The following is an 11,225-nucleotide window of genomic DNA, read 5'->3' on the forward strand; positions in this document are numbered from 1 at the left end:
GTAAAAATCCTCGTTAGTACAGTGGTCAGTATCCCCGCCTGTCACGCGGGAGACCGGGGTTCGATTCCCCGACGGGGAGTTCCAATTTTTGCATTTTTGTTCATACTTTCTTTTTTTTTTTTATAATCCTATTTTATTTTAAAAATAAGTTACTTCATATTCTATTTGGATATACTTCTTTATGTATTTAGTGTATATCTATTTGATTCCCCATTTATTCCCCCTGTCCACAATCCTACACAGTATAAGCACTGATATGTATATATGTATAGATAGACAGATAGATAGATATATAGATAGATAGATAGATAGATAGATAGATAGATAGATAAATAGATAGATATATATATATACTTTGTAAGAAGAATTTCGTAAATTTATATGTGCACTAAGTAATACTAAGTTACTTTTATAATATAGATATTTTCAAAAAGTAAAAACATAAATTATACAAATTTTTATCAGTATATTAGTCAGTATAGTAATTAAAATTTAAATGAAAAATAATCGCAAGATCCTCGGTAGTATAGTGGTCAGTATCCCCGCCTGTCACGCGGGAGACCGGGGTTCGATTCCCCGCCGGGGAGAAATTTTTTTTATTCTTATAAAATGTAAAAATTACCAGAAAACAAGGCTTCGGCAGATAAACATATCTCATATGTATCTATTCTGTGTTTTTGTTTTTCCTTCTCATTTTTTTTAATTTGGTACTGTCGAGTAGATCTTTTAGTTTGTTTTGGCGACGATTTCCTTTCATTCTCAATCGAATTTGTGGCACTAAATTCAAGCTTTAAAGATTCAGGTGGGAAACGTCCTTTTCTCAACATTTTCCGAAATATATATTCATGTATACTATCTAATGAATTTTTTTTTTTTTAATATGAATAATATTAATACAAATTTTTTAATTTTTATTTTGTTATAAATCTTTCTTTTTAAAATTCTTATTTATACAGTACTCTACAAGTTATTTGTTTATATAAAAATTGTATTTTTTTAATATGTACCTGGTATTACATCAAGATATGTAGTAATACTAAAATCACCATGAACTTCATCTGTAATTATTATAGGTTGTGGAAGTGGAGGAGTTGAAGGTTTAACAGAATTGGAATGATACAAATTAAGTGGATATATTTCAAAAAATTCTTCCTGCTCTACATTAATGGATTTATCATCCATATAAAATCCTTTTACTTGATCTTTTTTAGCTCTATGAAATAAATATAGGAAATGAAAGAGCTAAAACAATAATAGTATGTTGTACAACTAAATATATTATTGCATGAATAATTTAATGACAACCCAATGTAAGCATTCTTTAGCAATCTTTAATTAAATACTACAAAATTGTTAAAAATATATAAAAAGTCACTAAAATAAACTATATAATTATCATGATATAATTAAAAATGTAATTTCATAATTATTAAATATATGTATTGGAATATTATTGATTTGAAATATTGTATTTCAATTAATTGTTACTTCAAAATTTGCGTACATACATCGAATGTGACTTACCTTTCAGAAAATTTTTGTTTTCCATAAAATATATGACAATTAATTACATAGTTAAAAAAGTTTTTTAATTGCATTTCATTTAAGTGAACTAAATGATGAATAGAAAATATGATCCAACATGTATCTTTATTTATTGGACATGGTATTGATCTTAAACAAAAATCATCATTTTCAGTATAGATCTATAAAGAGAGATAAAGAAAGCTATATTATGTTTAAATTTTAACGTTAGATTCTAGTATTTATAGCAAAAGAAACATTCGTAAATTGTAATAGATGAATTTTTTATTTATAAATAAAGTTATTGTTAATTACTACTAATTTATTATAAGGATTACTCAAAATTTTTAATATCGCAAAAAAGTAATTTCTCTAGTACTGTATATATATTGTAAAGTAAAATTTATTGAAATGTCTACATACAGGGCTTGTTTATTAAAATATTAAAGAGTCCGAAATATATATTGTATATATATAAATTTTTATAATATTTCTCGTTATATATTAAAAGAAAATGATGTACCTTCGTTGCTTTTTCCCAACAACGGCAATCAAATTTAAAATTATAATTTGGAAAAAGTTCATATTCCACGTGTACTTCGGCTAGTATTTGACCTACAGATATAACATTCTTCGAAGATTCTGTAATTTCAGATATATCCTTACTTATTTCCTTTTCTTTACGTTGACGTATTATTTTCTTTTTAACCTTATCTTTAATTGCGTTTTTATCATTTTCACTATTTGAATTGGGTTTAGTAGAAATTGAGAATCCAAATGTTAGTATAAGATGCATTACAATTTGGTATTAATTATTTTATTACTATCATTCATTAATACGCTACACTCTTTAGTTTATTTTAATTTAAGCTTCTCTCAGTATCAATATTCCTCATTAAATGTCAGATTTCGGTGAATTCTATGTATAATATGCACTTGTAAATTCCTCTTATTATATTAAATATTTCTTATTATTAATAAAATTATATTTGTCCATATTGTTTTAATTATCATATAGTTTAAATTAAAGGTCTATAATAAAAAGGTAGTTATAACATTTAGTAGATTTAAACTGTGATGCATTAAATTTATAAAAGATTTTCATGAGAAATTTGAAGGTATAGAGACATATAAAATATGTAAAAATATATAAGCTATTTAATGTAAACTGTATTTAGTAAGTAAAACAAATCTCTATTTAGGATCCATTTTTTTAATTGTTATAGTAAAAATATGATTATGCATATATTGTAAACATTTGCATTTTATATATAATCAGTTGAGAAAATTTGGAATAAAATAAAAAATAAAATTTTATCTATAAGGTTAACATCTAATTATTGAATATATTCAACAATGATCATTATAAATAAATAATTACTTAAATAGATTAATTGTAGTTCCCGCTGAAGGATTTCGGGATTCAATATGGCGATTGGATTCTGATTCGGGTAGAAACATAGCGTCGGAAGGATAACATTATCGAAGGAAGTTTCTTCATAATTTTGTACAGTAGTTAAATAATTCACTAAGAGACTTCAAAAATATAAATATGAAATGGCATGTACACTACTATGATATATAATTATCATGTATATCATAAACTTTTAATTTTTATATGTTAATAGTAATATATTTAAAGAAGTTATTAAATTTTATATATGTATATACATATAACTACAAAGTGAAGAAAACTTGTGCCAAGAATGTCTCAGGAGGACGATGTAGGATTTTTATATAAAACAATGAGTAAGTTGAGGAAACAATTTGTTAAAATATTTAATATGATAAACAAACATAAATAATCGTTTTTTATAACATATATTACTGAAATTTTTATGTTTCAATTCTTTTTTTAAATTTCTAAATAATTTTAACTGTAATCTTGTCTTTCTTCTCCCTATTTCACAATATTAATTTAGAATCTAAACAAAATCAATTAAGGATATAATGCTATATAAAACATGTTTACATTTTAATTCTATGTATGTATTCTGTTTAAACATACATGCATAATTGAAATAAATATAAAAATCTAGTTTAATTAATAAGTAAATTAAATTTAGAATAATAAATTGCACAATTTTATTAATTTTACAATATAAATATATTATAAGCTTACGTTAACACACATAATTTTTTTCTCTAAAATGTTATAATAATATTTCCTTTTTTAATTTTTTATTTAAAAAATAATTAATGCTTTAATAATAACTTATTTAAAGCGATGAACGAAAATAAAAGAATACATAAAATAGTTATCTTGATTGTAATACACGAAACCGGCGTCGTATATTACGCATACGTCAGTATTTTACATTGACGATTTGATGAGTTCGATGCATAGTGGAAGACATTTAAAAACTATAAAGCGGTATATGAATGTGTCAGAATCTTTAAAAGAAATATTAAGTTTGTGTGAAAAAAAGTATGAAATTTTACCATTGAAATTAAACAAAAGTGTTGCTTTAAGAGTAATATGACTAGCATTTGTACGTATTTACCGTGAATTAAGTACATAACCTAAAATTAATTTTTTATACCTTTTTGGGAGTGCATATCCCTCGGATTAAGTATGTTGTTGATAGAAAAATGTTTATTGTTGTATTTTATTCCTTTTGATGAAATATTTAACAAATAAGTAACAAATTATTATATAAAATAATTCTTTTTAGTTGAAAGGGATCCAAAAAAGAGGAGGGTTAAGCCTGTAGGATCAGCACAATCTTTACTTGATTTTGATTTAGGTGAAAGCTCTGATGATAGTGATTTCAGAATTGAGGATCACTGTGAAGAATCTGATGACGATTCAGTGGATTCCAATGATATTGGAAAAGGTAAAATATACTGATGATGATCTTTAAACATAATATTATGAACATTTGTTTTGAAATTAACTAATATAAATTTGTTTACATTTATGAAAGAGGAAGAAGATGTATCGGAGCAATCTGATGATTCTTTGGAAGATCCATTACTGAAAAAAAAAGAAAATCCTAACTTGACTGTAGGAGATGTAATTGAACAAGCTAGGCAACAAGCATTAAAAGGAGGTTCACTTGAAGATAAATTAAATAAAATGTTAATTTGTTGTGGTTGCTTAGGAGACAGAAGTGATGATGTTAATGAAATTGTTGAATGTGATGGTTGTGGTGTTAGTGTGCATGAAGGTAAAAATTTTTAACATTTTAATTTGTAATTTAAATTCTATTTATAATCATAAATATTGATAAGTAACTGGTAAAAATAATTTTTAAATTAAATTTATTTAAGGATGTTATGGTGTATCTGATGTAGAAAGCTTTTCAAGTACTGATTCTTTATGTCAGTCAGCACCGTGGTTTTGTGAAGCTTGTAGTGCAGGAATTGAAGATCCATCCTGTGAACTTTGTCCTAATAAAGGTGGAATTTTTAAAGAGACTGATGTAGGTAAATGGGTACATTTAGTATGTGCACTGTATGTACCTGGTGTTGCTTTTGGGGAGGTATACAAACCTTTAATTTTTGTTAAATATGGGCTTAGATTATTTCTAAGTATACATATACATATATATGTTTATTTAGGTTGATCGCTTATCAAGTGTAACGCTGTTTGAAATGGCTTATAGTAAATGGGGAGCAAAACAATGTTCTTTATGTGAAGATGCACGTTTTGCCCGTACTGGTGTGTGCATAGAATGTGATGCAGGGATGTGTCATACATATTTTCATGTCACTTGGTAAGAATCAGTTGTAAATACAATTAAATTATTCAATATAAATAAAAACACAGTACAACAAGTTTGGAATCAACTTAAAAGACATATTGTTATGTTTTTTTAGTGCGCAAAGAGAAGGACTGTTATCTGAAGCCCATAGTGAAGAAGTTGATCAGGCTGACCCATTTTATGCACATTGTAAACTTCATTCCGATAAAACACTTGTTCGTAGACGTAGACGTAATTGGTTGGCGTTACAACTACGAGCGCAATACCGACAACAATTATTAAAACAACCTAATCATTTAGATACTGAAGAACAGCGTAGAATACAAAGAAAATTAGCAAAACATAGGCATAAATACTTGGCTCATAAAGCCTCTAGGCCACCACCATGGGGTATGTTAATTAACTAGATACGTTAATTAAGCATAAAATATTACATAAAATACTTATGTATTATTTGTAGTGCCAACACAAAAAATGCCTCGATTATTAACTACTTCAGCTTCGGCTTGCCGGCAACTAGCAAGAAAGGCTGAACTCATGGGTGTTGATACTGCTGCATTGGAAGCTCAAGAAGCACAACTTGTAGCTTTGGTTGACGTTAGGAAGAAGTGGCATATTCCACCTGCTTTTAGTGTAGAATTCATTGGTTATTATTTAGATCGCAATTTGCGAGTCACATCTATGAAAAGGCGATTACAAGAACTTCTTGATATTAATTCTCAATTGCTTAACGAACAACAAAGATTAGATAGAAGATATGACGAAGTAATGAAAGATAATGAAGAACAGATCCGAATAAATGTAACAATAAAAGAAAAGATAGAAATGTATCACCAAGTGCTTCAGAGTAGTGGTTATGTGAAACCTCTTCCACAAATAACTGATTTAGCAAAACCAAGAATAGCACCAACTTTAGGTAAGTTATATCTTAAATATACTGTACAAAAAGAAACAAATATATCATCATTTTTAAATAGGTACAGGTTTAGGTGTACCTACTGCAGCGGCTTTAAAAATGGGTGTTGGTTTTCCTTTACCTGTTGGTAAAGGAACAGAAGGAGTACGTGAAGGTAGAGTGTTAAGCAGTCAAGCACAAGATCAAAATCATAAAGGCGAACTGACATTAAGGCATCAATGTGGAATATGTAGGAGATCTACAAATCAACATCTACTTGCAAAGTGTGACACATGTCATCTTCATTACCATTTATCGTGTCTTAGTCCACCTTTATCACGTATGCCGAAAAAAACGAAACTTATGGGATGGTATGTATATTATGCCTATATAAATAATGATGTATTCTATTTATTAATTATTTACTATATAAATACAATGTATACAATATCTTCCAATGTAGGCAATGTTCTGAATGTGACAAAGAATCTTCTGGGTCAGAAGTTGAACGTGTTGATACCTCTGCCCCACGCAAATTAAGACATTGTAAAGATGATTTGAATTTAACATCAACACCAACACCACCACAAGAAGTACAATTACCTACAACGCCAACAACGCCTAGTACATCCAAAAATTCTTCCGCCAATCTTAATAGTATAACGAATGCAACCGCGCCTGACACACCTACAACACCAAAAGTAAATACATATTGTTAAATGTTCTTTCGAAAAATTTGTTTTTTTATGTTATATGTATAAAAAATATATATTTTCTATTGTCTAATATATAGGTAACTATAAAACCAGTTGGACCACAACCTCTGTCTTCAACTCCCATTCAATCAAGTGAGCCAATATATAATCAACAACTTATTAATAATGTGACAATAACAAGAGAAGGTTCGCCTGAATATATGGTAGCTTCAGCGGATGGTACAGAATCTGTTTCACAGAGAAGCGCAAAAAAAAGAAGAAGGTATATAAAATATATATCTTCATATAAATATGAACCATAATATTTTTTCGAATTTTATTAGGGAGAAACATAAAAGATATACGCCTGATCCAATTACGGGTATAAAACAAAGAAAACGCAAACATAAGAGAAAAAGTCTTGATGTGGAAAATCCTGAAGGACAAAGTCAACCAGAAATTCATAGAAGAATCACTATAAAGGTATTCATTTTGTAGCTATTCACAAACTTTAGTGCTGTAATATGTGTATGTGCATATATATATATATATACATATGTATATCACCTTATAATTATTTTATTAAATAGATAAAACCAATTCCAAGACCAGAAGGAGATGTAGCATCAGAATCAAGTCCACAAATGTTTGTTGCCACATCTACTAGTACTGAAATTACATCACCACCGCCATTACCTAAACTCCCACCACCACCACCTGTTCCACCTTTACCTTCAAATACTGTTCCTGTAACAGCAAATGTATCTACTAATAATACAAATAGTAGAACATCTACAGGAAATGGAAAAAGAGGAAAAGATACAGACCTTTTAACACATTGCAATGTCTGTGATATGTCTGGTACCAGTCAAAATCTCGTCATGTTAGTTTACATAAATATATCAAATATTTATTTCTTAAATATATGCTGGATATATGAATTCATCATTTTTCGTATCTCAGGTGTGATGAATGTAAAAAATGCTACCACTTCACCTGTCTTGATCCACCAGTTAAAAAATCACCCAAAAGAAGAGGCTATTCGTGGCATTGTGCGGACTGCGATCCTAGTGTAAGTTAATCAAGTTTTGTTGTTTACATTTATTGCAACATTAACCCAAAATATACTATTAAGGTACTTTTTATTTAGTCAACACAAGAAAAAATAAACCAAAGATTGATTTATAGATAGTGAATCATAATTCATAGAATATCTAGATACTACTAGTATGTGACAAAATATAAAGTACTTTAATATAAAATTTATGTAAATTATGAATTCTCTCAATAATTTTAAAATAAATAGAACAAACAGTCTTATTAATAACTAGTTGCTAACATTAACTAATTATTTTCAGTAAAAGCTGTGCCATCTTTATTTATTGAATAATCAAATACAACGTTCCATTTACGAAATATCGAATGGCAATTAGTTATTAATACGAAAAAAAAACTTAAAATCTCACTTTTGTAAGAAAATGGGAACAATTCTTCATAAAAGATGGATAATACACCTACACTTCGTATAATTTTGAAGCAGCCAAAGCAACAAATTAGGCTAAAACTTATTTATGGATACTTTTATCTTTGATCTAAAATTGTCACTAGGAATATATCTTGAAGCTAATTTAATTCAATAAAAGAAAGAATCTGTAATAGTAAAAATATTTCTTTCATTTCAGGCCTCTGAATCTGAGACTTAATATCAACAATTTTATGTCTGCAGCTATAATTCTACGTTCAAACAAATTAAGACATTGAATATTGTTTTTTGTAAAAATACAGAATATAGATAAAATTTTCCTCTAATCATAAAAATCTCTTGAAAATACATACTGCAAATTTCACTGTTAAATATATATTAAAATTTCTGCATATATTTAGTGAAATTTTCAGTATTTATTTTCAATGGGTTATTCTGCCTAATTTTAAATTTTTATTTCTAAATATGCATATATGTGTATATATATTTTTGTTTCTACACATGTACATATATACGTGTGTGTGTGTGTGCGCGCGTGCGTGCGTGCGTGCGTGTGTGTGCTTAATATTCATCAAGAATACTACATACACATATATTTTCGAAGGTAAGAAACAATTAAAGAATCATAAAATTTCAGAATCTCTTTTGATACTTATGATATAATTTAGTAATTATTAATATAAATTCTATAAAAAATATTGAGACAAATTTGATTTGCTATGATATATGTATAATATTTTTTTTATATCACAAACAAATTACATTACATTTACATTAAAAATAAATTAACATTAATTTCGAAAGTTACATTGAAGTAAATAATATTTTCGTTCTATTTCTTCCAGATATATAACCATTACAAAAATTAAGAGCACTCATAGTACGTTTACCTTGTATAGTTATTTGCTTTGCAGAAACAAAAGTGTTTTCTTTACACTTTATAATCAATGCATTATTATTTTTACTATATATCACGGTTCCTATAAACACAAAATATTGATAAATATATATATTCACTAATAATCTAATATTTTAAATGCTTTATTTAATATTCTAATATCAAACAGTACACATAAAATTACAAATTTACCTGGTTCTGCTCTTTCAAGTTCTGTTACTATTGATTCTGATTCAATTTTATGAACATCAAATAACTTTATTTTTGCGTTTTGAAATGAAGTAGTTAAAGGGTATAAACCCACAAGAGCACGATGTAAGTTATAAACATTTGTTGCAGACATTTTATTCCAATTAACTAAAGATATTTTTGACGTTATTTTTGGTGCTGAAAATTATATTGATCTATATTTTATAATGCATGCATCATTATAATCTGATAATTCGATGATAAAATATAGAAGATGATTTATGTAAAGCTGTTAAAGACTATTTTCTTTGGTACCAACATTGCAGATATATTTGCTTTCCTTTGTGTGCAACATTTAATAAAATGGCTCTCAATGTAGAATATGCTTATATTTATTAAATTTAAATTCTTTAGCTATATATAATAAAATATTAATATGACATTCTATTTGAAAAAAATGAGAGCTAAGAGATCTCCTTTTGCAAAAGCTGTTGTGCCTAAAATGATTAGTCCTCTGTTCCATTTTAATTAAAAAGAAAAACAAGTCAGAACTTGCAATAATTTTCAAGAAAACAGCTTGTAATGCTTTATGACTCATTTTGTATATTTACCATATGTTACATTTTCTTCATCTTGAGGTCTTGCAGATTTTAATAATTCAAATAAATTTTCAAACGTTTCTTTTAAAAGATTTGCACCAAGTTTTGCTAATTTTGTATATAATTCTGGCAGAGTTTCATGTTCATCAATATCTATTGCCTTCTGCAATATTATTTCTCCTATATCAAATCTAAAATAATATTTAATTCAAATAATATTAAATATGTTAGAATATTCTCTTTTTTATACTTGTACAATACAACTTTCTAAATTTTTAAAAATAAATAACAGTGAATTTTACTTTTTTGGCATTATTTTCATTATTGTGACACCAGTTTTTGAATCTCCATTTATTAACGCGTGAATTATTGGAGCTGCTCCTCTCCATCTTGGTAATAAACTACTATGTACATTCAACATACCTCTGTAAAAGAACAGTAAATATATGTCAATACATGAAACATTGATACATAAATAAATTGAAGATTCCAAGAAGATAACTTACAGTGGAAATGCATTTATGATCTTGGATGGTATTAAATGACCAAATGAAACAACTATTCCTATATGAAACTCTGATTTATTAATTTCAACTGGCCATTTATTTACAATAATTTTATTTTCTTTTGCATATTTTGTGACAGAATTTTCCTTTTTTTGATTGACAGTAACAATTTCTAGTCGTTCCAGTTCCTTAGATCTACTATACACAAAGATATGTGTATTAAATTTTCAAATTTATCCAAAGTATAAATGGAAGGCTTATAATATAAAGATAACAGTATTATTCTTACTATTTATTATACAAGACTTTCAAACTTTCGACAGCAAATTCATCTGTGCCAAAAAATAATACCTTCCATGCACCACTTTGCTGTTTTTCATGTGATTGACTATAACAAGTATAATGTTTATTATATATTTTTGAATTAAAAGTTAGAAAAAATATTTTATTTACTTCTTTTAATGAATATAAAAATGGTGCTATGTTATACACTGCACGGTTGAAGATTAAATACATGGTTATGTTTTCACAATTTATTGGACACTTTTTTAATCACGGAAACATATATATATATACTATCTAATCCAAAGGTGTTACTATATTTCAAATAAGATAAAATAACATAATATATACACATATGATATATTCTAATATATATTTAGCGTGAAATGATTTAGTAATTAAATTATAGCATCAAAATTGTAACATTTTTCTTTGTATCTTTAAGAT

General features: G+C 27.0%; 2 protein-coding genes and 2 non-coding genes across 11 annotated transcripts; 3 read left to right on the plus strand and 1 right to left on the minus strand.

The window, feature by feature from the left end:
• Positions 1–7: 7 nt before the first annotated feature.
• Positions 8–79, plus strand: Trnad-guc. Its single transcript has one exon. It is a non-coding gene; the product is annotated as a tRNA-Asp (tRNA).
• Positions 80–515: 436 nt separating this feature from the next.
• On the plus strand, positions 516–587 carry Trnad-guc. Its single transcript has one exon. It is a non-coding gene; the product is annotated as a tRNA-Asp (tRNA).
• A 2,407-nt stretch (positions 588–2,994) lies between these two features.
• On the plus strand, positions 2,995–8,630 carry LOC122571252 (PHD finger protein 14). 6 transcript variants are annotated; one of them, XM_043734811.1, is made up of 14 exons: positions 2,998–3,273; positions 4,200–4,361; positions 4,452–4,694; positions 4,798–5,009; positions 5,089–5,243; positions 5,347–5,621; positions 5,692–6,147; positions 6,209–6,497; positions 6,590–6,827; positions 6,920–7,104; positions 7,166–7,304; positions 7,412–7,704; positions 7,785–7,893; positions 8,504–8,630. In XM_043734811.1, the coding sequence occupies exons 1-14, from the start codon at positions 3,231–3,233 to the stop codon at positions 8,522–8,524; spliced, it is 2,820 nt and encodes a 939-aa protein (XP_043590746.1). In that variant the 5' UTR covers positions 2,998–3,230; the 3' UTR covers positions 8,525–8,630. The 6 variants fall into 6 exon arrangements, with proteins under 6 accessions (XP_043590743.1, XP_043590742.1, XP_043590745.1 ...); XM_043734812.1 differs by lacking the exon at positions 8,504–8,630 and adding an exon at positions 8,180–8,263 and having other exon boundaries at positions 2,999–3,273; XM_043734808.1 differs by having other exon boundaries at positions 2,995–3,273; positions 6,215–6,497; positions 7,412–7,893.
• Positions 6,678–11,164, minus strand: LOC122571254 (methionyl-tRNA formyltransferase, mitochondrial). Of its 3 annotated transcripts, XR_006318004.1 has the most exons (10): positions 10,786–11,164; positions 10,497–10,694; positions 10,293–10,415; positions 10,003–10,181; positions 9,395–9,589; positions 9,195–9,284; positions 8,340–8,471; positions 7,649–7,888; positions 7,389–7,568; positions 6,678–6,813 (listed from the first exon to the last, which is right to left on the minus strand). XR_006318004.1 is itself a non-coding variant. In XM_043734814.1 (7 exons), exons 1-7 carry the CDS (start codon positions 11,010–11,012, stop codon positions 7,860–7,862), a joined length of 1,041 nt encoding a protein of 346 aa, XP_043590749.1. In that variant the 5' UTR covers positions 11,013–11,164; the 3' UTR covers positions 7,757–7,859. The 3 variants fall into 3 exon arrangements, 2 of the variants coding, with proteins under 2 accessions (XP_043590749.1, XP_043590748.1); XM_043734814.1 differs by lacking the exons at positions 6,678–6,813; positions 7,389–7,568; positions 8,340–8,471 and having other exon boundaries at positions 7,757–7,888; XM_043734813.1 differs by lacking the exons at positions 6,678–6,813; positions 7,389–7,568; positions 7,649–7,888; positions 8,340–8,471 and having other exon boundaries at positions 9,064–9,284.
• Positions 11,165–11,225: the final 61 nt, after the last annotated feature.

This window comes from Bombus pyrosoma, linkage group LG9 (assembly GCF_014825855.1).
Source record: "Bombus pyrosoma isolate SC7728 linkage group LG9, ASM1482585v1, whole genome shotgun sequence".
NCBI classification, from domain to species: Eukaryota; Metazoa; Arthropoda; class Insecta; order Hymenoptera; family Apidae; genus Bombus; species Bombus pyrosoma.

Coding starts and splice junctions, on each gene's coding strand:
- LOC122571252 (XM_043734807.1), top strand. CDS start 3,231: ATGTCTCAGGAGGACGATGTAGGATTTTTATATAAAACAATGA. Junction 4,362..4,451: donor TTCCAATGATATTGGAAAAG/GTAAAATATACT, acceptor CATTTATGAAAG/AGGAAGAAGATGTATCGGAG. Junction 5,010..5,088: donor CTGGTGTTGCTTTTGGGGAG/GTATACAAACCT, acceptor ATGTTTATTTAG/GTTGATCGCTTATCAAGTGT.
- LOC122571254 (XM_043734813.1), bottom strand. CDS start 11,012: ATGTATTTAATCTTCAACCGTGCAGTGTATAACATAGCACCATTTTTA. Junction 10,695..10,785: donor AAAGTCTTGTATAATAAATA/GTAAGAATAATA, acceptor CTTTGTGTATAG/TAGATCTAAGGAACTGGAAC. Junction 10,416..10,496: donor ATCATAAATGCATTTCCACT/GTAAGTTATCTT, acceptor GTTCTTTTACAG/AGGTATGTTGAATGTACATA.